Here is a 27,925-nt window from a genome sequence, read left to right on the forward strand (position 1 = left end):
TCTATATAATTACTTTTTCATCTTTTCTCCAAAGAGAATGTATTGAATTTTTTTATTTAAAAGAGAAAATTGTTGTTTGTGATTATGAATACATGCACTGGTAAAAACCCATATATCCGCTATTAGTCCATTATGGAACATGACTCTAGAGGCCTGATCAAAAACATGGACATATATGGTGCTAATGTCTGTGTGTGAACATGAAGAAATTAGTATAGGTCATATGAAACTCCTGAAACTCATTGGAGGGAGCATAATCGTTTTTTTCTTTTCTTTTTCTTTTTTTGAAGACTTAAAATTCGATTGAACCTTATGATATACACTCATAGACCACTTTAATCGGTACACCTTGCTAGTACCGGGTTGAACCCCCTTTTACATGTAAAACTGCCTTAATTCTTCATGGCATAGATTCAGTAAGGTGCTGAAATTGTTTCTTAGAGATTTTGGTCCATATTGACATGAAAGCATCACGCAGTTGTTGCAGATTTGTCGGCTGCAGATTCATGATATGAATCTCCCATTCCTCCACATCCCAAAGCTGCTGTATTGATTGAGATCTGGTGACTCTGGAGGCCATTTGAGTATAGTGAACTCAATGTCAAGTTCAAGAAACCAGTTTGAGATGATTTGAGCTTTGTGACATGGTGCGTTATTCCTTCTGGAAGTAGCCATCAGAAGATGGGCACACTGTGGTCACAAAGGGATGGACAAGGTCAGCAACAATACTCACATAGACTGTGTCATTTAAATGATGCCAAGGAAATATTCCCCACACCATTACACCACCAGCAGCCTGAACCATTGATACAAGGCAGGATGGATCCATGCTTTCATGTTGTAATGCCAAATTCTGACCCTACCATCTGAATATCCAGCAGAAATCGAGATTCATAAGACAAGACAATGTTTTTGCAGTCTTCTGTTGTCCAATTTGTTGCCTCGGTTTCCTGTTCTTAGCTGACAGGAGTGGCACCGGTGTGTCTTCTGCTGCTGTAGCCCATCAGCTTCAATGTTTGAGATGTTGTGCGTTCAGAGAGGCTCTTCTGCAGACCTCGGTTGTAACGAATGCTTATTTGAGTTACTGTTTCCTTTGTATCAGCTCGAACCAGTCAGGTTATTCTTCTCTGACCTCTGGAATCAGCAAGGCATTTTCACCCTCAGAACTACTGCTCACTAGATATTTTCTCTTTTTCAGACCATTCTCTGTAAACCCTAGAGATGGTTTTACGTCAAAATCCCAGTAGATCATCAGTTTTTGAAATACTCAGACCAGCCCGTCTGGCACTAAACAACCATGCAACGTTCCAAATCACTTAAATCACCTTTCTTCTCCATTCTGCAGATCATCTTGACCATGTCTACATGCCTAAATGCATTGAGTTACTTCCATGTGATTGGCTGATTAGATATTTGCGTTAATGAGCAGTTAAGCAGGTATACAAAAAAAAAAAACAAACAAACAAAAAAACGCATTTATGGTCTTTTCAATGAAAATATATTGCATTTTTGTGCTTGTTCAAAAAAAACTTGAAGGGCCAGATTTATATTTTTGATTTTAAATTTTATTTTTCTTATCTCAAAGCTATTGTATCAGCCACATTTTCAACAAGCTAAATGAACTTAACATGGAACTCAAAACTCTTCTGTTGTTCTTGTGTTTTGCAGAATGATGGGTGACGTTCAGTTTGTTACAGGATCTCACGTCTCCAAGACGACTATGACTCTGGGACGAGGTTCCCCCAGCAAAGAGCCCCCCGTTTTTACCCTCCCGCCACGTAATACCCGTGTCTGCCAAGGAGGTACCGCACGCCTTGAAGGGAAGGTGAGAGAGATTCTTCATAACCATCCTGATCCAGACCCTCAACTGGTCCTCAGTAGTGTAAAGAAGCAGACACTGTGTCTGCCAATGAATTTCTTTCAAGACTCCCAACAATAATCTATTTTAGACACTAGCTCTATTCCAAAACCTAATGTGCTGCCTTGCTGTCTGATGCACGTATAGGCAGCTGGCAGTTGTGAGTGGATGGTCCTGTATTTCTAAGAATTTACAGAAATATATGACCCCTCTTTTGAAATTTCAAGCCTTCCTCCCTCGTCCTAAGTGGATAGCAAAGAAATATAAAGTGTTATGTAAGATTATATGATATGATTGTATGAGTTTTTCTTTTGAAGATTCTTATCAGGCAAACATCTGTGTTATATTATGTTATGAAAGTCTGTTGAGGACAGTGCATTTGGACACTTCCTTACAGTCTCAGACTGACACAGCAGGCAAATACTCCAATAATATATGTGTCTGTTAAAGCTGTGTGTGTGCTGTCTGAGGCCAGAGAGAATGACATTTAAGGAGAGTCTGAAAGAGAGAACTTCAGAATTCAAGCACTTTTTGTGCTACAGACATGAATTATATGTCAAATCATGCAGAGAGAGGGCTTTTCACACTTGAACAAGTTAACCCTGGGTCATTCTAAACACTGGGTAGATGGAATCCTGGGTTATCTTGTTTCACATTTCACACTGCTCATACTTAACCTGAGGTTAACGATTAATCTTCTGGATTAATATTCTTATTTGTGTAATTGTGGGTCAGTGTCATTGATTGGACGTTGCACATCCTCATAGTATAGTATTGCATACTGTACTATCAAGTCTTTCTTGAATGGACTTTTTGAACTATAAATAGAGAATAAAATAGTCTCTTCTCTCCAATTGAAGTTTTTTTTGTCACAATTTGACATTTCTTCCCCCCTCATTAAAAGGCTAAACTTATTGTAGACTCAGTAAATGTGCTAAGTTAAAGGATTAGTCCACTTTCAACTAAAATTTTCCTGATAATTTACTCACCCTCATGTCATCCAAGATGTTCATGTCTTTGTTTCGTCAGTCGAAAAGAAATTAAGGTTTTTGATGAAAACATTACAGGATTATTCTCCTTATAGTGGACTTCAATGATCACCAAACAGCTGAAGGTCAAAATTACAGTTTTAAAAAAAAAGCCAGTTTTTTTTTTTTTTTTCCATAAGTAGAATAGGGAAGGCGTAGAACATACAGCGTTAGCGTTAGTTTTTGAAGAATACAGAAAGCGGAAGCATGTGCAAGGTGATAATTTGTATTTATAAAGCATATACAGTTATATTTTTTTTTTTTCGAAAATGACCAATCGTTTCACTAGATAAGACCCTTATTCCTCGTCTGGTATCGTTTAAAGCCCTTTGAAGCTGCACTGAAACTGTAATTTTGACCTTCAACCATTTGGAGGCCATTGAAGTCCACTATGAGGAGAATAATCCTGGAATGTTTTCATCAAAAACCTTAATTTCTTTTCGTCTGAAGAAAGAGAGACATGAACATCTTGGATGACATGGGGGTGAGAAAATGATCAGGAAAATTTTATTTGAAAGTAGACTAAACAATTGGGTAATTTATGGCAACCCTGCGTTGGGTCAGCTGGGTTGTGTTAAATGTTTGACCCAACATACTGGGCTGTTTTTCTTAACTCCGCTATTGTTTAAAAAAATAATGTACTGCTGGGTTACAATGAATCCAAAATGGGATAGAAATTAAAATAAAATGTTCCGAATAACTACAATAACAAAGACAGCAGTAATATTCAAAAGGAAAAGACTTATTGATAAACAAGAACACTCAGAAATTGACAAAAATATTAGGAAAAGCAAAAACAATGTGTACATGTTTTTGTGTATGAGAAAAAAAAAGTTATTTTTAGATGTTCAGTTTTTAAATTAAAGTGTTGAATAAATATTGAATAACTTGCTATTAAGTCCCAAAATAGTCGCTCTACAGCCAAAGCATCTGACTTTGAGTGCAGCCAAGAAACACAGAGACTTTAAGTCTCTAATAAAAAATGAAAGTCAGGAATAAACTGTGTATTATGGTGGCCTCTCCGTTTAAAGTGTTTTAATCACTCCTCTCAAGTGCCATTTTGGTTTAGTTCATGTTCAGTTCCCACCAGCCACCAGTCACCACTGGAGTGACTTGGGTGTGAAAAGAAAAAGATCCTCACTTGCAGGCAGTTTTTAAGTTAAAATGCATTAGTTTTATTCTATTTTCCACAAACATTCCTGTCATAAGTGCCACGAACACAAATAGGCAAAGTGGTAACGCTCAGAGAACCGTTTGCGCTTTAACTTGTGTGACGTACATGCTCTCATTTACGTCACCACTCTCAACACTGTTGGGTTTCTTACTTTGAATGATTATCAGCCCAAATAGGGTCAAACCCAACTTCCTAACCCAACAGTTTGCAAAAATACCCCAGATGTGCCCCACAAGGCACTTGATTTGGTGTCTGTTGCTAATCGTCTAGCTATAAAATATTCTAACACCGCATTTTTCAAATTGTACAAGTTCGGTGAAAAATACAGCATTGCTGGTCACCAGCTTAAAGTATGTTTTGCATATTGAGACCAGCATGGGATGCTGGTTACTGGTTTGCTGGTCACCAGCATGGGTAGTGGGAGTACTGGTGAACCAACACCAGCTCAGTTTTGGTTGAGAACAGCATGACTATGCTGGTTCACCTGCTAGAGTACTATACCAGCTCTAATCAGCATAAACCAGCCTGGACCAACAAATTGGCAATGTGGGCTACATCTGTTTAGGTTGTTACATTCATGTTATGTTTAGACTACATCCATGTTATGTTTCTGACTTGAATGCTTGATTTCCTAATAACAAATGGCCGATTCCAAATTTTCTAGTTGCACTTAAAGGCAGCACAAGACATAGAAATCTCTTTTCATTTGCAACTAATCTGGTGTGCGTTTCCCAAATGGTCGCAAGTTTCGCCATTACCAATAGATTTTTCATTGACTAACGATGCTTTGGGAAACACACCCCAGATCTATTCAAAGAAGCTATTTTACAAATCCGTCTGTGGTGAGTGCGATCGGTGTGAAAATGGTAAGAAACTGCTGTCTGTATATCCATAGTCCTGGCTCTTCTGGTTTCCCTTTTTGAATGACAAATTCAGACTACAGCCTCCTGCTGTTATGGAGAGTTATTTTCAACATATGGTTGGAACATGCAGTGTTTTCAAACTCAACTTTTTGTCCCAGTTGCAGGCAAGACGAGGCAACACCACTTTCATTGCCGCTAGTTCTTTGATGCTGGTTTTGTGTGACAATGCATTTAAACTCTTAGATAAAGAATATCTAAGCAAGCACCCAAGTATTGTGACAGCGAATTTTGGATGGCCAAACACGACTTTTTTTCCCCCCCAGAGTATATAAATTTTGAATTGTCTTTGTAATTTAGTGTAATTTCTTTGACACGCAGAATAACAGACATTCCATTTCAGGTCACACAGTCCTGAGTCTGAGTCAAACTTTATGCTACCTGCAGTGCTTTCATATGTTATGAATGTTTTATGCAAGTATAATTCAGAATTGCTCCTGAAGCATAAAGTGTTCTAGCAGACACAGGAAAGCCCTGAGCACAGGTACAGCTGTTGGATTGGAGTGAGATTGCTGTGGCTGTTTGTGGAAAGTCTGACAAGATCTCCTCTATCTTCATGTATTAGCACTAGCTGAATTTACATCCACTTTTACATTCTGAACACAGACAGTGTCTGTTTTTGCTCTCAGCTGACATTCCTAGGCTGAGAACAACACCTGAAAACAACACACTGGATCCAGCTTTATTTTTAACATGCCTTTTCATACACTGAACTCTCTTAATTTGCTTTCAGCTGTTGACTGAAGTAAACTTTGCATTTAAACTAGCAGGATCATAAAGGGTTCATATCATACTTTTGTTTATCATGTTATATTTTCTGAGTTCTGATTGCTTTCATTCAGATGAAATGAAACTTATTTACAAATAACTCTTTTTTTTCTTTCTGATCTCTATGTAGAGTTCAGAAACACTTGTTATTAGTGACACCGATGGCCATTAAGTGAACTGCAGTCTGCAACTTGTTGCTCGTGCCCACACTGAATGTGATTCAAGGTCCTGATATACTCACGGCAAAGTTATTTTTCGTTCTTTGCTTAGAAGAAAAAAGTTGGAGATACTTTTACATCAATATACTCTTAAGGAACATCCAGACACTGTACACGCTGATGATAGTGACGTTTAGATGAATAAGTATGTGCTGTGCACTTTCCTTCTAATCACAAAATATACACAACAAAAATTACAATGGTGAGAAGTTTAGAAAAACACCTGATCATAGCGATTTGCACAAGCTCTGCAATTCACCGGTATCATGTCGACAGATGAGGTAATTAAAATTACACTGTCATGATAGTTTAGTTATAAAGTATATTTGAGACTATAGACTATATAGACGTGGCTAGGTTTGACTATAGTTTGAATTAGACCCTTTTCTTTGCATTACACATTGACATTACATTACAGAGTAGCTCTTTTGGCATTATTATGAACATTGTATAAGCATTCGTTTCATGTGTCATAGAATGGAAGAGAGCCTCTCTGAAGCACTCATTAATGTCACATCCTTTTTTTATTTACAGAGTACAGAGTCCTTCAAAAAAAAAAAATCAGTCTGCAGGCTTCGGGAAAGTCTTTTTTTTTTCGTTACAAGCTGTTCACACAATAAAAAGTGATTAATAAAGGGGCTAGATGTAAGAATGTTTATGTAACAGGTGAAAGAAATATGTGTCATTAAAAGGATGACTCTGACTGAAGTTGTGAGTTTTCAGTGTGTTGTGGTCTGTTCTAGTCGTCCTGTGAGACAGCTGAAAGAGCACAAACAGGGATTAAAATACCTTTGTCTTGTGACTCCTTGTTTCCTGTTGTACTGCTGCTTTCTTTCAGGGCACTGAGAGGTGAAGTCAAGCATCAAAATTTAGACATGGAGGTTTCAGTGCAGTAGTTTAGGAAAAGGGGGTTTGGTGTTTTTTTTTTGTTTTGTTTTGTTTTTTTTAACCAAATCCCCTTGTTTAGATAATGTCCAATCAAAAGTATTTATGTAAAAGCACCATTGTGAAATATTTCAGAAGTACTTGTATTGTCTTTGAAATATGGCTAAAGTGTACTGTCAGATATACTGATACACATTTATGGCAAGCTAAAATACAATTTAAAAGGATAGTTCACCCAAAAATGAAAATTTGATGTTTATCTGCTTACCCCCAGGGCATCCAAGATGTTGGTGAATTTGTTTCTTCAGTAGAACACAAATAGTCATTTTTAACTCCAACCGTTGCGGTCTGTCAGTCGTATAATGCATGTCAGTAGGAAATTCGTCTATAAGAGTAAAAAAAAACATGCACAGACAAATCCAAATTAAACCCTGCGGCTCGTGACAACACAATGATGTCCTAAAACACGAAAAGATTGGTTTGTGCGAGAAACCAAACAGTATTTATATATTTTTTTACCTCTAAAACACCACTATGTCCAACTGCCATCCACATCCGGTTAGTGAGGTCTGATCGCGCTCTGACAACAGAAGTGATGCCTCACATTCATTGAAGCAAAGCGCGAGACATCACTTCCGTCATCAAAATGCGTTTTTTGACCTCACTAACTGGATGTGCAGGGCAGTTGGTCATAGTGGTGTTTTAGAGGTAAAAAATGATATAAATACTGTTCGGTTTAATTTGGATTTGTCTGTGCATATTTTTTTGACTCTTATAGACGAAGTTCCCACTGACACACATTAAACGGCTGACAGACCGCAACGGTTGGAGTTAAAAATCATCATTTGTGTTCTACTGAAGAAACAAAGTTACCTACATCTTGGATGTATAATAACCATTAAATTTTAATTTTTGGGTGAACTATCCCTTTAATCTTATTTCTATTGACACTTGTAATGTTTTTGCATATATTTGTAATTACATATAATTATAAAATATACTTGCAGTGCAGGTTTTTAAAAAATACAATTTAAATATTTGAAGTACACTACAAGTACACATTCAATACAATTAAGCACACGAGGGCAGGAATTCATGTTTGAAAATTAGGTTTGGACAATTTATATACACTTTGGATTTCACTATGTTTCTGGGATGTACTTTGGGAACTCTTGGTTCAAGTAGTAAGCTAATTTACTGGGTAAACCTTGACGTATAATAAAATAGATTTAAACAGACATGCGTACACATGCATGCACCTCTGTTTGCTAGATTTATTGTGGAATGTAAAGGTTCAGGGGCACCATGTGCAGAGAAGTTTCTCTGGTTCTCATGAGACGAGTGTCAGAGCACATGTTGCACTGCGATCTAGGACAGTGAACTAGTCTCACAGAGTCAGACTTTTAGACTGCAGATTATTCTGTCGAAGAACAACCCAATTAGACAGGAAATGACTGTTTGAGTGACATGCAAAGTGATCAACCACAGTGTGTGTATTTTAGGGATGGGTTTATATGAAATTGATTACACCACAGTAATCAAGATAAAATTCTAATTGTGGCATGTACTTTTGGCAAGTGCTTCATATATTGCAATATGCATCAGCAGTACATAACAAGATTGTGGGCAACCTGTGGCTATGTTGTTTCAGATCACTGGCCACACACACACACACACAAGGACAAAGACCATTATAAACTGCAGTACAACTTTATAGGACATCAACACAATCCAGTTCAGCAGGAATCTAATCAGGAAGAGAGAATCCACAATAAAACTGTCAGACACCTCTCTCACAGGGACACAGAAGCACATATCTCATTTCTAATGGCTGGAAAGAGCTACAGTGGCATCAGTATATCATGAGTTAGACTTGAGGCCTTATTTTAGTGTTGGAAGATTGAAGTGTCTGCAGTTTTTCCACATATTGTATAGAAGCAACTTCTTAAGACAAACAACATCAGTCATTATGCTGGAAGTCTTTGGGATTGGCATCTATTATAAATAAACAGGTTTTGGTGTTGATTTTGCTACTTTAGTTCCTAAGGTGCCTGAGTCAAAAGAGCACACCCTTGTCTATGATATACTTTTCTTTAGAAATGGCTTGGATCTTGGATTTCAAATGTTTATAATCTAGCATGCTTTAATCGTAGATGTGATTGGTTAAATCAGAGCATCTATCCTGAAAATGGTACATGATGTGAGGGTCATTCATGTCTTTATGGTTAACATATGAGAAGAATTACTTGTTAAACTTAAATGCTTAAGTTTATCAGAGGCAGTGAGATACTGACTTTCTGAAAAATGGGACTGAACAGCTTATTGAAATGGACAGGAGCTTACTTTCACTTCCATAAACTCATGATTTTCCTCTTCTTTATTTCTGTCTCTCTCTCAATTCATCATTTCTCTTTCCACTTCCAGCAGTCCTAATACATCTCTTCTTTCTGATTTTTCACTATGTACAAAACATTTGTGCATCAAAATGTTGATAAATTAATCGTTAAAGATAGACATAAAAATGTTATCTCTGTGGCATAATAAGTCAGCTAGCTACCTAGACACCATAAGGCCTGAAACATTTATGTAAGTATGCAAATGCTCGGTGCATCTCAATCACATAAATCCTTCCAGTGCACTGGAAAAAGTCCCACAATGCACTGTGAAAGCCAGGGAGCATCTATGCTCACTATGTTTCCTAAACAGAAATTGTGTGAACCAAATCAATAGTGTTGTCAAAAATATAAATTTTTTCATACATATATGTATACAGGTGCTGGTCATATAATTAGAATATCATGAAAAAGTTGATTTATTTCACTAATTCCGTTCAAAAAGTGAAACTTGTATATTATATTCATTCATTACACACAGACTGACATATTTCAAATGTTTATTTCTTTTATTTTTGATGATTATAACTGACAACGAAAGAAAATCCCAAATTCAGTATCTCAGAAAATTAGAATATTGTGAAAAGGTTCATTATTGAAGACACCTGGGCTGCGTTCAGCCCCGACAAAACGTTGCAAAACGTTTTTTAAATGGAAACGGTGGTGCGTTGAACACCCCGTTCTGATGACACAAGAGATGCAACTATGGCAGCTGAGAAGGAAATTCTTTGTGTTCTTTTTGTCGAATTTTCGGAGCCTGATGAAGTCGGTAAATACGAGTTTAATACTGCAGAATACGCTCGATGTTACAGTCACTGCCCCTTGCCGTCCAGAATAAAACATCTCAAAAGAGTGAAGGGATTTGTGAAAACCGTTTCTAATTATTGTGATCCAACATTTGTCTTTATGTTTATGAAAGTATCACTCCACAATACAATAACAAAATATATAAGTATAGAATTGTTTATGTTTATCACATTAATCAGTGTCTATCACACCTTCCTAAGGAAAGGATATGGACCAGAAGACAATGCAATTACTAAATGATATTTAGACTTAAAGAAGTTCCAGATCTATACTTGTGCTCTTATTATAAGTTATTTTGTCATTAAAGGTACAATTTGTGATATTTTTTTCCGCTAGAGGTCGCTAGAAGCCTATTCAAAACAAAGGCCTAGTTTGATGACGTAAAGTTTTAGAGTGGAAACTTGGGACATGTGGTCTCCATCTCAACGGACGGTGCAAAAGAATAGGGATTGGAGTCTGGAAGAACTCATGTTCGTGGATGCGATTATTAACGTTACTGTAGTATGAAGCAGAGCAGGACTGAGTGTTGCGGGAGCTGAACGAGGAGCTGGAGCGATCGATCAACACACGCCTCACGAGCAGCGGGACTTTTATTATGACACAGTCGCCGGCGCCGCTTCCGCTTTTCCGGTCATGAGTTTACGGGAGCTGTCCTTGTCGACAGAACCAGCGGCAGATGGTAAATAGTAATTATGTTCCTTAAATAATTAACCCAATCCACCATAAAACGTGCAAGAAGTAAATAAGGAACTGCTTGAAGCAAGCTAGTGGTTTGCTGGACGCTAGACGCTAGACTCTACTTCCGCATTTGTCAACGGCACTGTTGTCATGTGGTTTCTACGTCAGTAAAGGCGGTAACAAAGGTAACTGCGTCATTGACAGGCGACTGCACTGCCCCGTGTCACTGTTTAGAATGGGAATTTTCTCATGATTTACAAGTAGTTGAAAACATTAGAGATATTGTTTGTAATCAGCTGGACAAAATATATAACACTAGCCTAGTGGTTTTTGGATATTTTACTGCAAAGATTTTACAAATTGTACCTTTAATGTAAATAAACATGTGCAAACAATATACTTGCTCTTGTGAATTTTGATGTTAATTACATTTAAGAGCTGTTTCTTTAATACCGCGTGGTTTATATGCATGTTGATGCTGATTGGGCTAACATTTTTCCACACCCACTAAACAAGAGAAAATGTATCTCAAACCTGTTGCACACCGTTGCACACCGTTTCCAGGAAACATGTCGTTCTACACGGAAACCGTAGCAAAACGTTGCGCACCGGTTTGAGCTTGAACGTGCCCCAGGTGCCACACTCTAATCAGCTAATTAACTCAAAACCTTTAAATGGTCTCTCAGTCTAGTTCTGTAGGCTACACAATCATGGGGAAGACTGCTGACTTGACAGTTTTCCAAAAGACGACCACTGACACCTTGTACAAGGAGGGCAAGACACAAAAGGTCATTGCAAAAGAGGCTGGCTGTACATATACATATTTTATACAAGGTGGTTGGTCATGTGGTTGCTTTTTGCCTACTCTTTTATGAGTACTGTGAATTCAGACATACTTCTTTTGTCACATACTGTTTTTTGCCTACTATATAGTAGGGAAGAATATGATTTCGGATGCAGCCCGTTTCTACTAATATGCGTTTTCGGTGAACTGATCACGAGTGGTCAGCCAAGATGTATTACCGTTTACACCTGGTATCGCATTCAAATGCATCTTCTGTGACTACTTGCATTTGGATTTGTGGAGACGCTCGCCTCTAATTTCGTCGTACTACATCACTTTTCACTTTCAGCCCTCAAATACTACTGAATTAACTAACCCATGTTAAGTGGCTTACGCAAATGAATATAATATTTAAAAATGTACTATAATATAGATTTGGGGGGAAAGAGTTTTCACATGGGATAGTGGGTATTGTGCATTATTTTACTCATTCATGCAGGTTTTTGCATCATTAACTATACACTGATTTTGGCAGCGCACCGCCCCTTTAATTCGCCTGCTCCCTGCCACACGAGCTCTCGACTATATTACAGTGCATTTACAAAGTTCACACAGCTAATATAACCCTCAAATGGATCTTTACAAGATGTTTGTCATGCATGCTGTATGTATTATACAGACTGCAAGTGTTTAAAAATGGCTCTTGTCTCCATGAATACAGTAAGAAACGATGGTAACTTTAACCTCATTTAACAGTACATTAGCAACATGCTAACGAAACATTTAGAAAGACAATTTACAAATATCACTAAAAATATCGTGCTATCCTGGATCATGTAAGTTATTATTGCTTCATCTGCCATTTTTCACTGTTGTTCTTGCTTGCTTACCTAGTCTGTGCACAGATCCAGACGTTAATACTGCCTTTCCTTGTCTATTGGCTTGATCATGGGCTGGCATATGCAAATATTGGGGTCATACATGTTAATGATCCCAACTGTTACGTAACAGTCAGTGTTATGTTGAGATCCGCGTGTTTTCCGGAAGTCTTTTAAACAAATGAGATTTACATAAGAAGGAGGAAGCAATGGGGTTTGAAACTCAATGTATTTCTTTTCCATGTACTGAACTCTTGTTATTTAACTATGCCGAGGTAAATTCAAATTTTGATTCTAGGGCACCTTTAAACAGTATTGAAGGAGTTACCATGTATGTTGCCACTTGTGTTGCCCCCTTTTCTTTACTGTCTGCTCCAATTCACCCATTTAAAAAATAAAATGCTAGTTTAATAAAGACATTTGAATGCAGTTAAAGGGAGAGTTCTTCATTTACTCACCCTCATTATTTCAAACCTATATGAATTTCTTCCTTCTGCTGAACACAAATGAAGATTTTTAAGAATATGGGTACTAGTGTAACCCCCTTTCCCTGAAGGAGGGAATGGAGACGAATTGGGATTACTGACGTAACTCGTAGTGACAAACTGAATGGGAACCAAACGGTTGATGGGTCCCATTGACTTATATAGAATGGGGAAAAAAATACTTTGGATGTCATTGGGGCCCATTCAATTGTTTGGTTACCGACATTCTTCAAAATATCATCTTTTGTGTTTATCAGAAGAAATAAATTACAGAAATTAAACGTACAGTATACCTGATAATGCACTCATATAAAAATCATTGAGTCCATGTATAAAAACATGTTTTACATGAATATTAAACAGTCTTTTTTAATGAAACAGGGATTTTTGCAATATAAGGACACTGTGTATAAGAATGAGTTGTGTTTAACAGAGAAGAGCTGAGCATGTGTTAATGATATCAGAGTGTTTGAGTGCTCTGGGAGCCTCTAGACTGATTGTGCCGCAGTATTTCAGGTGCGTGACCTCGCCAGGTTTTAACAGCGAAGGTGAAGCCAGGAAAAAGTGATAACAGGAAAGAGAGAGAGAGAGATGGGGGAGAAACATGAGGTTGAGTTCACTGTCAAACAACAGCCTGATGTTTCGGCCCACTACCCAGTGGAATGTGAGCAGTGTGTATCAGTTTACTATATAAACCTTCATGACCTGAGGGCCGGTGTGCCGTCCATTTGAGCTATGAGTTATTTACAGTGCTTGAAAGGGAGCACTGTATTAAAATTCATCTCACTTCTGCTTCTCTTTCCTCACAATTAATTCAGCTTAAACAGTTTAATGCAGCGTTTCGTTTTTTGTCGTGTGTGCCCTAAAGCCTCATCAGTCATGCTCAAGTACCACTTAACCCCACCAAACCAGAAATGTCTTTGTTTTTACTATCAGTTAACACTATTATAATAATATTAAATGGCTTGTATTATAATGATTTACATTGAAACATATATAATATCAATATTGTAGAAGACAAAAATAGACTCACTAAGTAGCTTCCTGCTCCTCAATAAGAAACCTGTACATACTGTATGTACGGACTCCATTGAAACATTGAAACTCTACTTTTTTCTAGATTAAAATTAGGTAATCTCCTCCTGACTTTAAATTGGAACTATTGTGCATAGTTACATAATGACAACAGATTGTATTCTGAGCTGTTTACATTGTTGGACTTGATTAACATATAATTATATAACATATAATAATATATCATTATAATTCACCAGGTGTAAATGACAAAAACACAAACACATCATAATATAAATGCTGTATTACATTGTTAAATGTAAACAACTGCGATAACACATTGTGATTTTTGCATACATTGTGATGTGTTGGTCTTTTTTTTTTCTTGCATCTACAGTATTTGCCAATTCAAAGCTGCTTTTACACTGTATTTATTGTCATACGCTGCTAACAGAAAACAAGATGAGTGTCACAAAAAAAGCTCGGATTCAGCATTTCATTTCTTTCTTTTCTCACATATTAAAGGGTTAGTTCACCAAAAAGTGAAAATTCTTTAATTTATTACTCACCCTCATGCCGTTCCACACCCATAAGACCTTCGTTAATCTTCGGAACACAAATTAAGATATTTTTGTTGAAATTCGATAACTCAGTGAGGCCTCCATAACCAACAATGACATTTCCTCTCTCAAGATCCATAAAGGTACTAAAAACACATCTAAATCAGAACATGTGAGTACAGTGGTTCAATATTAATATTATAAAGCAACGAGAATAAAAAAAAAACAAAATAACTTCTTATTTAGTGATGGCCGATTTCAAAACACTGCTTCAGGAAGAGTCGGAGCATAATGAATCAGCATATCGAATCATGATTTGGATCGCGTGCCAAACAGCTGAAATCACGTGACTTTGGTGCTCCGAACCGCTGATTCGATACGCTGATTCATAACACTCCGATGCTTCCTGAAGCAGTGTTTTGAAATCGGCCATCACTATATAAGTCACTTTTTTTTTTTTTTTTTTGCCGCACCAAAAATATTCTTGTTGCTTTATAATATTAATATTGCACCACTGTACTCACATGAACTGATTTAAATATGTTTTTAGTACATTAATGGATCTTGAGAGAGGAAATGTCATTGCCCCCTATGCAGGCCTCACGGATCCAATCGGATTTCAACTAAAATATCTTAATTTGTGTTCCGAAGATTAACAAAGGTCTTACGGGTGTGGAACGGCACGAGGGTAAGTAATAATGGACAGCATTTAAATTTGTGGGTGAACTAACCCTTTAAAATTGCTCAAATGTGTTTTTATCTCGACGTTTGTTTTTTTTTAAATCTGTCGGATATCATTGGGGTAGGGTTTAGTGTAGGTGATATGCTATTTTCAAACGTGATAGAGCATTAAACTTTTAGCTCCACTCACCGGACATTTTATTTCAAACTATGTACAACCACCAACACAATAAATCTTTGATTCACGTTCATCTGTTTCGGATAAAACTGAATGTGCTTTTAGTGCCACTTCACTTTGAAAATGTCACGAAATGTGCAACATTTCAAACAAGCAACACAATATTATTTTGCAGAAATGTCTCCACAGGCATGTTTTTCCAATGAACCTGAATTACTTAAAACTTTCAAAGACTGGTACAAGCCAGCAACTGTTTCAGCAAATACAAGTCGAGTTTATACTCATATACTCATAAAAGTCAGATTACACCTCATTCATAAAGTCCGTGAGTGTACTGTTTATCAGTGTGTGTGGCATGTGTACATTACTGAATGGATAGCTCTGAATATGCTAAATTGAGCATATAGTAACTATTTTATAGAATGTGGTTAGTAGCTATGTAAGTATGTGCTATGTAAAGTTTTGGCTGTATATCAGTAACAGCAGGTCATTAGTGAATATTTGTCTGAGGCCCCATAATGAGAGCCAGGTGGAATAGCCCCAATACTGATTCCAGATCAGCATGGACTTTGTATGTAACATCAGTCTACACTTTTATTTATGAAATCAACAGACTGTAGAATTCATTAATAATTGTTTCAGTTGATGGGCTGTCATCATGCTTAGATTACAAACAAGAAATTCCCATCATTGAAAAACAAATTGTATCACATAAAAAAGCACGCAAGCAGTACCATTAAAAAACCCTGAAAAACTTCCGTACTGAATGTGCTCTACATTGTGTCTCAGTTTGGCGTCTACATGAGAAATCTTGTGAGACGCCACGGATCATGTCTGAGGAGTCTATATTCCCTGGGAATGAGTTCTGGGCAGCAGTTTAAAGGGCTCATTAAAAGATGAGTGGATTTTGATTGCTAGTGATCTTGTGGCATTAAAAGAAATATTGATGTATTAGAACAAGCTGGGTGTGTGGTTTTGTTGTTGTTGTTGCTGCTGCTGTTCTTGCATGTACACATACAGTACACATTACTGTTCACTTAAGGTAAAATGAAGAGTACTCCTGTCATTTCACTAGCCACTGTACATCTACTGATATGTACCAAGGGTGTATTTAGTAGTGTTTGCAAAGGCAAACATCACTATTACTATATAGCTATAATTACAGCACAATTGTTATACTTGTAGGTTTAATGATTTGAACAAACCCTTAACCTAAATAATAAACTTCAACATGTAACTATTCCTGCACTGTTATCATAAAATGATAATTCAAATCAGTTCACTGAGGAGAGGTTTGGTGTTATCTGTCTAAAGAGTCCCAGAGTCATCTAGAGACTGGAATATCATGGAGACTTAAGGCCCGTTCACACCATGAACTATAAAGATAATTATAACGATAACTATACTTGCTATATAGTTGCACACCAACGAACTAAAATGGTCTGTTTATTCTAAGCTCACGTGCTGTGGTGTGTACAACATATTTTTGCTGTTTTTTTTTTTTTTTTTGCATTTACACGGCTTTAACCAGCAGATGTCCTCAGCATGCGGTGTTTCGAGTGAATAGCTAGTGTAATCGTGTAATCTAATCTAACAGTGAATTTAGCCGACTAAGTGAATTGTGGAATAAAAACAATGCATAATCTTTTTCACTGCAACTTCAAAGGAAGCAAGACAAAACTGTTGTCGAAACTAGCGCTTTTTTTTATTTTTTTTTACACTGTTTGCTAGCCTGGCATAATGATCTCATCGTTAATGCTAATCGGGTATGGACGATTGTTTTCCATATATCCATTTTCTTTACAGTAACCTTGAAAAGGGTGTTTGACTTGTCAAAAAAGTGGTGGCTTTTTCTGGACCTTGGCAATTAACTTCTCTGCATTGAAGTCTGCCATTATAAATGTGCAGGTGCTTAAATTAGAACAGATTCTGATTGGCTGTCAGTGTTTTATCATTCAACATCTGGAAAAAAAATAGTTCTGAAAGTGATCCCAACGATATTTAGAACTATATCTTTATTGTTATCTTTACAGTTATCGTTATTGGCGTGAACGGCCTTTACACCAGTAAACAATCACCCAGCCAGAACACTCTATCAACCCAACACATTCCCATGGCAATTCATAACTATTTGTGTGTTTTTGTATTGTTGGGGATTAAGTTTAGGACCTTCGAAACCAGATATGGCGAGTAAAGACCTGGAGTCAAAGTTAAGAAAAAAAATTAACAAATAGAAAAATTTAATGAAGAATAGTTTGCAGTTTCATAAGCAGAAGCCAGCTTCAAGGCAGTGGATTCCAGAATCCACCCCTTCAGTATGATCTGCTAATGCCACAGTGATGGTTATGATTCACATTATACAAATCTTTATACAAATTCATATGAAATCACCACCTTGTAAAATAGTTATGTTTTCCCATGAGATTGGGTTAATCAGGAACTTAGCAATGCTCTGCCAACAACCCAAGGGTGTGTTTCCCCTAAAGCAGCTTTATCCAACGATGATCGCAAGTTCTCTACCATCAATGTTCAATGATTTGGTGTTTCCCAAACAGTGTTTCTGTTGTCCATGTACTGTAAATTAGCTATAGCACTCTGACATTAATTCAATCTCAAATTGATTAATTGGCAGACGATATTAGTCTACTGCCTCTGATGAAATTAAAAACAGTTCTACAGTTAAACAAACGTGGTTCAAACGACAGTTGTGTAATTGTAGTAAAAGTAATTCCTCCAATAATGCATTGTATTAGAGTGGATAAACATTTGATCATTGTATGGGAAACACACACCTCGCCTTTACCCTGGAAATTTCTTAACAGCATGCTAGTAACCACATAGCAATACCTAGCAACCACCCAGGAGGGTGGAGTTTCCCAAAAGAATCAACCAACTATGGTCACAAGTTCCATTGCTACTAACATAGTTCACAGATTTTGTTTACCAAAACCAAAGTTCTAATGAACATTCGCAAACAGCAAAGTTGTGTGGTTGGACCTACAGCTCTCAACCTATAGTTAGAAGCATAGTTTCTTGTTAGTATGACGTGGATTTCAATAGATTGTGCTCTTGGGCAAAAAGCAAGCAAGCTAACATGCAGTGCAATCTACGCATTTCAAATTTAAAAGAAAAGCAGTACGACGTAAAGAGGGAACCAGTGATGGAATCAAACATATGTAAATAAAGCAAAACAACAAGCAACAAAAATGGCAAAGTAGTCTCATGTCATGTTTAATATTTTCAGCAATAATCTTACATTAATTTGATCTCAAACTGATCAATTAGCAGAGGGTAGTACTCCACCTGTGTGACACAATTAATAACAGTTCTATATAGTTAAAGGCCCACTGCAGTGTCTTGGAACGCGTAGCATTATTCAATGTGTTGACGTAATTTCAACTGAAACAGGAAGACAGGGCGGGACATATCGAACAGCTTTAGCCCTTTTTTAAAATAGCCAATAGCTTTTCGTTTATACCACAGCTTGGGAAAAGGTGACTAGCTATTAAATTCAACCTGGTCTCATGACGAAAACAAAGCGAGTCGCAAAATACGTACCAGTGAGTACATATAGCTGCAGTTTCACCCTGAAATGTCCACTAAGCGGCGCCAAAAGCGTGTTTTTTGGGGGTTTTTTTTGCCGGAGCAGATAATGGGGTGAATGCGGTACGTTTTTATGACGTTGCTTTTTAGACGAATCGCCGCGGTTCTCGATTTGACATTTGCGCTCTGTTGTGTTTTAAATAACTTCCCACCGACGCTACGCCTAAACCTACCCGATAGTGTTAACAAAAAGCAAGCGCGACGTAAAAAGCGTCCGTTTTTCAGCTCGTTTAAGACTCTCTTTGAGCTCTCTTTTTTTTTTTTTTTGTTGCCATCAGTCGCCTTTCACGGGATTCGTACCCAGGCAGGGGGAGTCGACTCCTCGCCATAAGTCCAACTCCATATCGGCCGAGCTACCGAGCAAGCTTGGTCACGGTCAAAAAAAACGAAACGCGTAGAGCCGGAGAGTCCAAAGTACGTTCGTTTACAAATCGGGCACTCCGGTCGGATGTGTTTTGAAGCCGTGACATGATATTGCGCGAGGAGATGCCAAAACGAGTCTTTACGAATCCATAATCCGACCCCTGCCGTCGTCGAAACCGTGCGTGAAAATGAGCAAAAGCGCTCATTGACGTTTTGCCGGCCTCTAGCGTTCGTTTCTGTCGGAAACTGCGGCGAGACGTACTCGCCGGTACGTAATTTTGTGTCTCGCCAAAACGTGCCCACTGGTACGTCTCTCCCATGAGACCAGGTTGATTAAATTTCTAGTCATCGTTAGCCAACTAACATCGCAAGTTCCGTCGTTACTAATATAGTTCGCAAACTGCATCGCAGTGTGGTTAGAAGCATAGTTTCTTGTTTTTATGACGTGGACAAAATAAGCAAGCTGACATTAAATACAATGCATATCTTTTATGTAGAATATATGTCCATTTACATATTTTAGTTCGTGAAGAGAAATTAAGCAACGATTTTGAAGAGTGCGCATATGCGTACGTGCTCTAGTACGTAAGAATGAGTCTATGATTGAATCTGGAAATAAAGCAAAATAACTGAGAAAATTGAGAATTAGTCCTCAGATGCCATGTCCGTAATTCATAGCAAAACAATCTAACAACAGATTCATTTAAAGAAGTTATTTCTCCACCACCTGCATGACATCATTCACCAACGTGAACGTGAACGACAGGTTTGCGACAATATGGGTTCGGGAAACAGTCGTGACTAGTTGATTTGCTCAACAATGCATCGTTATACGGTAGTGAAGCAGCGAATTATGTTGTTGTATGGGAAACGCACCCCAGAACAGTTGGTGGCGAGTTTACCATGTACAAAAATGTATCAATTTATCCTTTTTTGACTGATTCTCTTTACAGAGCAATACACTGAGAATACAATAGTTTCCTCTCTTTGTCTGGCCTCGCTTAAGACTTGTGCCCTACTTGTGCTGTCAGTATGAATTGTGTGAGAGAAAACATGAAAAAAAGCAGATGTTTTGTGCAAACAACCCTGTGTTTTTCCTCCCTTCAGCATCGGATGTGAGTCCTGCTGGATTTTTGAGGTAGAGCTCTTGACCACAAGTCTCAGAGTAAAGACTTCAAACTGAGAGAGTGTACACAAGAAAAACAGCAGCCGACATAGAGGAAATACCAGCACTGCTCTGATTTAATAGAGAATTCTCAGCTAATATTGCTATTTTTGGGCAAATCTGCAGTGAAGTGGACCTGTCACCGTGAGATCCATTTGACTGAAAGGAAGAGAGGCCAGTCTTGACATGCTCCTAGAAACCCTTGCTGTATGGTAAAGTTTTTGCCTTCCTTTTAGCCTTGGAATTTTGTAAGGGCATCTGGAATCAATCTATTGTCTACTAGCCATCGAGCTGTATAAATTTGTATATTCGATCTGAAATCTGTTGCAGCTTGTAGTAGTTAGCAGTTTCCTCTGGTTTTTGTTTCATATGAAGCGAATGTGTGGCACTGCTGGTTTGCAGACAGAGAGGAAGATTGTGTTTCATGATTTTACTCTGGACCTCTTCCAATGTACAATGCTAAACAATCTCACTGAGATCTGCAGAAACGAGACATGCCAACAGTGGTAAAAGACAGGCCGAATGGGGGGAGATTATCCATACGTTGTCCTTATTAGACATGGTCAGCACACAGATTTGGAATGGTTGATAGAACCAAGAGAAAATAAGTAGAAAGAGATCAATGAAGTGAACAGGAAAGAGTCTGATCTCTTCACAAGAACTAAAGTAGTACCGCTCCCATCATAATGACTCAGGCATTTGTTTTTGTTCTATTATAGATGGATCAGGTGCTCCTTTCATCTATAACTGATAGACATTTCAAAGCTACAAAAGATTTCTCAGGACGAATGAAAATAATACATATTTACTGGTGTTTGCTGAGGCAAGACATTTAGCTCTTATTTTGATAAGTTGTCATGACGTCAATTTGTAGGCTTATCCGGAAGGCTAGTTTGCTGCTTTTTTAGAATTAAAAACACTTAGAACACCTTAGTAACTGTGTAACTACCTGGCAACTACCCTAACATTGTGTTGGCGAGTTTCACATGGGCATTTCTTCTGAAAATGGGTACCATGGAACTTTGATATATACAATGGAACCATATGATTGATTACAAAGTAATTAAAGGTGCCATTGAATGGAAAATTGAATTTACCTTGGCATAGTTGAATAACAAGAGTTCAGTACATGGAAATGACATACAGTGAGTCTCAAACACCATTGTTTCCTCCTTCTTATATAAATCTGATTTGTTTAAAAGACCTCCGAAGAGCAGGCGAATCTCAACATAACACCGACTGTTACATAACAGTCGGGATCATTAATATGTACGCCCCCAATATTTGCATATGCCAGCCCATGTTCAAGGCATTACGCGAGGGCAGCCAGAACTAATGTCTGGATCTGTGCACAGCTGAATCATCAGACTAGATAAGCAAGCAAGAACAATAGTAAAAAATGGCAGATGGAGCAATAATAACTGATATGATCCATGATAACATATTTTTAGTGATATTTGTAAATTGTCTTTCTAAATGTTTCGTTAGCATGTTGCTAATGTACTGTTAAATGTGGTTAAAGTTACGATCGTTTATTACTGTATTCATGGAGACAAGAGCCGTCATCATTTTTAAACACTTGCAGTCTGTATAATTCATAAACACAACTTCATTCCTTATAAATCTCTCCAACAGTGTGTAATGTTAGCCCGTTAGCCACTGAGCACAGCCTCAAACTCATTCAGAATCAAATGTAAACATCCAAATAAATACTATACTCACATGATCCGATGTATGCATGCAGCATGCATGACGAACACTTTGTAAAGATCAATTTTGAGGGTTATATTAGCTGTGTGAACTTTGTTTATGCTGTTTAAGGCACGCGCGAGCTCCGGGGGTGGGGGAGCATGAGAATTAAAGGGGCTGCAGCCTGAATCGGTGCATTTCTAATGATGCCCCAAAATAGGCAGTTAAAAAAATGTATTAAAAAAAACTATGGTTTATTTTGAGCTGAAACTTTACAGACACATTCAGGTGACACCTTAGACTTATATTACATCTTGTAAAAAAAACGTTCGATGGCACCTTTAAAGGAAAATATTTTTAGTACTACTGTGCCATGGCCAAAACTGGTATTACCATAGTAGAACCATGATCTTTAAAGATGTGCCCAATCCTGCTACTGGAGGGCCAATGGCCTGCAAAGTTCAAGCTAAAACCTGAACCAGCTATCTGAAGTCTCATGGGCTGCATCCAAAAGCTGAAAAATTGCTCACTCTTCAGGCAGCATATGGATGTAGGAGGGCAAGAAACCCCTTTCAAATCTAGTGATCGTGTTACATCCTGCCTACTGAGATATCTTAAATCTGTTTGATTTTTGAAGGCAGCATAGATGTATCCTCTGCTACCTATGATATCCCATTATCTTGTGCATTCATTTCCATGATAGTTGGGATGAAAAACTAAAATTGGAATCTGAAAGTTTGTGTGTAAATGGATGCTTCTGATTTCATTTCTAGCGAGAAATTAGTCTTGTAGTAATTAAATATCTACGGAGCCCCTAAAGGGACATGGTGGTGGAAAATAAAATTAGATGGAAGGAAAACAATAAGTCAATGCTTTTGTGTTCCTCTGAGAAACTTAGTGTTCACTCGCAAAACCTTTGCGTATCCCAAAGAGACTTTGTGATTGTGAACGGAAAGTGTCTTGGCACAACGCAAAGTTTCTAGATGAAACGCAAAACATTTGCGAGAGAACACAAAAGCATTTACAAATAATTTTTTCCACCATCTCATATTTTTTCCTTCACCATGTTTCTTTATGGATTCTATACATATCCACTTAGTTATCACCAAATATTTTACTGTAGATCATGGTCGTCATCCTGCCCTTTTGCGAGATACCTTTGTGTGCAAGTCACTGATTTGTAGAGCAGCCATTTTAGGAAGCTAAATGCAACGACATTGATTGTCGAGGAGCAGGATTGGATAGCCCTGGATTTACCATAGTACCGTGTCCAACAATCCACAGAAGTAAGATTGTTGGACCATGGCACCATGATTCATTTTCTGCACTTTTTTTGCTAGTGTTATTTTGAATTTCTGGCATAACCATAAATTATTATAATCAAGAAAGATTTATGACAGAAAGAGAAGTACTGTGGTTGGTATGAGGTTTCTCTTATTCATTACACACCACACACACATGCTGCACTCTCAGGAAATAAGTAGCAGAGCTCATTCCCTCCTGGTCTATAAGCAGGGCAATGCTGATAATCAGTTACTGAGTAACTAGTAATGAAGGCTGTTCCCGATTCTGTTCACTGGATTTCAAGCATGTCCAGAATGCCGTTCATGTTTGTCTCACTGAACCTTTTAATTATGGAACACAGTCTTGGCTTGTTTCACACACCCAGCAGGTTCCTTTGGTCAGAATCAAGAATGCTACTGACAGGAGGGCATTATATCTGTCTAACACACTCGTTTGCTTGGACAGTCATGTTGACTAATTACTGCTGATGTAATTACTGTGTTCATGTGGTTGTGTGCAGAAACAACAAAGAAAGATATTGTTCTCTTTATGTATGTTTGACTAATTTCACATTTCTTGGATTGTTGATCTCTTAGCCTCCTGTGTAATATGTGATCTCTGTCAGGTACGTGGTTTTCCAGAACCCCAGGTCTGCTGGATTAGGAATGGGAAGCTGCTGATAGCAGGCGATCGTTATTCTATGGAACAAAGTGCTCGTGGAACCTTCAGCCTGGTGGTCCAGGAAGTCCAGGATGACGATGGAGGACGTTACACCTGTGAAGCTGTCAATGATGCTGGGAGCTGCCAGGTTACCGTGGAGATCATTGTGGAAGGTAAATAATTATCTAGATGGTCTTGATGGCCATGCTGACATTCGCATCACCTCAAGAGATTTGATTGCAATGACTCCAAATGCAGTTAATTCTTGTGATTGAGCATTATCACACAAATCTTACAGTATGTACTTTTGTCTTTTTTTCTTGGAGCTTGACTGTTCAAATCACCTTCTTTCATTAAATGACAAAGAGCAATTTGGACATTCTGTAACATTTTCACAGTTCCATAGAAGTGGAACATACATACAGATTTAACAAAAGACTGAACAAAAATCACTTTTCCTATTGCTGTGAATAAAACTGTAGAGGAAACACCAATTACTACACTGTATATTTCAGAAGAAACACTGTAAATATTACAGAATAGAATAAACACTAAAGTGTATACTGCATTCTAATACATCATAGTTTACTTTGCAGTTGACCCTACAGTACATACAAGTTTACATCACAGTGTATACTGCGTTTCTCATTTTACACTTTTACCTACAGTAAAAGTATTCACAGTCAGAGACAGCACTACAGCTGGTCTGATTTATAGACTAATAAATGCTTAATAAACTTCCCCCAGCATACTTCACAAAAACACAAACATATGGAGCCATTCAAGTATTTTACAACTAGCAGCAGATAATAGCAGCTGTAGCATGTTTATGAAGGAAGGAGAGAAAGAGAAAGAGGAGAGGGGAAATATGTGCTTTTTAAGTTTCTCATGGATTCTGTGTGTTTATGGATGAGTTTAAACATTGTATTTGGAGCTTCATGAATAACCTTTTCCATCTCACATAGGAAATGCTGGGAAAAAATACAGCCTTCCTTCCTCCAACAGAGCAGGGTGAGATACATACCATCCATAAAGCACTACACAAGGACATTTCATGTATTAATAGGAAATACACAACATGCCATATCATTTTGGTAGTTAGTTATTCATGGTTTACTGTTACTGTATTTTTCATCATCATCAAGTGAAGAAAATGATTCTTGATGATGAAATGAAGTCTTGTAGTCTAACTTGTTATAGCTTAAAATTAAATATATTGTTGCGGTTCATCTCGGAGCTGGTTGGTAATGAAAAAACGTGAGAAAAATTGTTAAGCTATATGTCATAGCTTATCAATTTTTCTCACGTTTTTTCATTACCAACCAGCTGTCAAATTTGCATTCTTAATTAACATTTTTGCCATTGCTGCCAGCCACCTGAGGACATAACTGGGCTAATTTTAAAAGAAATAGCATGTTCAAGCAATACATTTATGTTCCTGGGTTTAGTCTTGTGAATTAAAAGCATTACATACATTTTCTCTCTTTTGTCACCAGTGGATCTATGGGTGTTCCTGCAGTAGAGAATAGACCCAGTATCTGGGGTGAAAGCCCCCCAAAGTTTGTGACTAAACCTTCTCGCCTGTATCTTAAAGTTGGACAGAGTGGCAAATTCTCTGCCAAGATCACGGGGCGACCCCAGCCACTGGTGCAGTGGTATAAGGTGAGACATGATTAAACAAAATTTGAAATCACAGGTTGGGTCAAGTGCAGGTAGTGTGGAAACATTCATTCTCTGTGTTTCCTCTATCAGGGAGAAGAGAAGATACAACCATCAGATCACTATAACATGTTTGAGAGATCAGGAATGCATTTCCTGGAGATTCGCCATGTGTGCTCCGAGGACGCTGGTGTGTACACGTGTCTGGTGGCCAACAGTGCCGGGAAAGCCTCTGCAACCGCTGAACTCATTGTGCAAGGTAACAGAGAAAGATGGATTGATGGAGAAACAAATTACGGATGGATTCTAGACCAGGCCAGTCTGGGCACAATTTGAAAATGCATACTTTGGCAAAGTATTTTGTAAATGAAGAATTCATTGTGATTATTGTAGCTTTATATCTCATATTTTGAAAATAATGTCACATTGTATAAATATTACATCTCAAAATTGCGAGAAAAGAGCCACCAAGGGCCACCAATGAGGCTGTAGCCCTGGGTCCTTGTTGGACCATAATCTTTGGTAACAGAACAGGGCAGTAACTATAGCAATATGGGTTTAATATCTTAATATTATACAGCTAAATAGCTCACAAAGTCAGAAATTCTTATGGTTTATCCTGTTGCTTTCTTGCAGATAGAGACACTGAGACATCCATGTAAGTAAAGACCTCTCCTTTTATTTTTTGCATTTATAAATATAGAACAAAATACACTGCTCAAAAAAAATTAAAGGAACACTTTGAAAACACATCAGATCTCAATGGGCTAAAATATCATGCTGGATATCTGTACTGATATGGACTGGGTAATGTGTTAGGAATGAAAGGATGCCACATCCTTATCAACCTACAGAGGACTGAAATCAAAGACTCCCTGAAAATCAAAGTGAAAAAATGTTGCAGCAGGCTAGCAGCAGCAGGCCATTTTGGATTTAGGTCAGGCGAATATGAGTGCCATTCAATGGTATCAATTCCTTCATCCTCAAGGAACTACCTGCATACTCTCGCAACATGTGGCCGGGCATTGTTGTGCACCAGGAGGAACCCAAGACTCAATGCACCAGCATAGTGTCTGACAATGGGTCCAAGGATTTCATCCCAATACATAATGGCAGTCAGGGTGCCTTTGTCTAGCCTGTAGAGGTCTGTGCATCCCTCCATGGATAATGCCTCCAAAGACCATCACTGACCCACCACCAAACCGGTCATGCTGAACGATGTTACAGGCAGCATAACATTCTCCATGGCTTCTCCAGACCCTTTCACATTTGTCACGTGCTCAGAATGAACTTGCTCTCATCTTTGAAAAGCACAGGGCGCCAGTGGTGGACCTGCCAATTCTGATGTTCAATGGCAAATGCCAATCAAGCTCCACGGTGCCAGGCAGTGAGCACAGGGCCCACTAGAGGACGTCGGGCCCTCAGGCCACCCTCCTTTATGATTGTTTGGTCAGAGACATTCATACCAGTGGCCTACTGAAAGTCATTTTGTGGGGCTCTGGCAGTGCTCATCCTGTTCCTCCTTGCACAAAAGAGCAGATACCGGTCCTGCTGATGGGTTAAGGACATTCTACAGCCCTGTCCAGCTCTCCTAGAGTAACTACCTGTCTTCTGGAATCTCTTTCATACTCTTGAGACTGTGCTGCGAGACACCGCAAACCTTCTGGCAATGGCACGTGTTGATGTGCCATCCTGGAGGTGTTCGACTGCCTGTGCAACCTCTGTAGGGTCCAGGTATCGCCTCAAGCTACCAGTAGTGACACTGACCCTAGCTAAATGCAAAACTAGTGAAAAACGGTCCGAAAAGACGAGTAGAGAAAAAAATGTCATTAGCCTCCACCTGTAAATCCATTCCTGTTTTGGGGGTCGTCTCATTGCCCATCTGGTGCACCTGTTGTTAATTTCATTAACACCAAAGCAGCTGAAACTGATTAACAACCCCCTCTGCTACTTAACTGACCAGATCAATATCCCAGGAGATTAACTGACTTGATGCTATTCTCTCATTAAAAAAGTGTTCCTTTAATTTTTTTTGAGCAGTGTACTAAATTTCAAAGACCAAATGTCTTTTTCATGTAAGATATATATATATAAAAAAAATGTTTATTTACTTATTCTTTCATTTTTATTATTATTATTATTTATTTATACCTTTAATTTAATGTTTTTTTTTTTTTTTTTTTTTTTTTTTAC

At 38.0% G+C, this 27,925-nt stretch overlaps 1 protein-coding gene across 2 annotated transcripts in view; it reads left to right on the forward strand.

The window, feature by feature from the left end:
• Positions 1 to 27,925, forward strand: part of mylka (myosin, light chain kinase a) — a 119,217-nt gene that overhangs the window by 27,259 nt on the left and 64,033 nt on the right. For both annotated transcript variants that reach the window (XM_067409665.1, XM_067409664.1), the window contains exons 2-7: positions 1,669 to 1,825; positions 24,039 to 24,246; positions 25,039 to 25,084; positions 25,570 to 25,735; positions 25,826 to 25,991; positions 26,369 to 26,390. In XM_067409665.1, the coding sequence (XP_067265766.1) occupies positions 1,670 to 1,825; positions 24,039 to 24,246; positions 25,039 to 25,084; positions 25,570 to 25,735; positions 25,826 to 25,991; positions 26,369 to 26,390 (764 nt within the window). In that variant the 5' untranslated portion in view covers position 1,669. The remainder of the gene's footprint in view (positions 1 to 1,668; positions 1,826 to 24,038; positions 24,247 to 25,038; positions 25,085 to 25,569; positions 25,736 to 25,825; positions 25,992 to 26,368; positions 26,391 to 27,925) is intronic.

The sequence above is a fragment of the Chanodichthys erythropterus genome, chromosome 14, assembly GCF_024489055.1.
Source record: "Chanodichthys erythropterus isolate Z2021 chromosome 14, ASM2448905v1, whole genome shotgun sequence".
Taxonomy (NCBI): Eukaryota; Metazoa; Chordata; class Actinopteri; order Cypriniformes; family Xenocyprididae; genus Chanodichthys; species Chanodichthys erythropterus.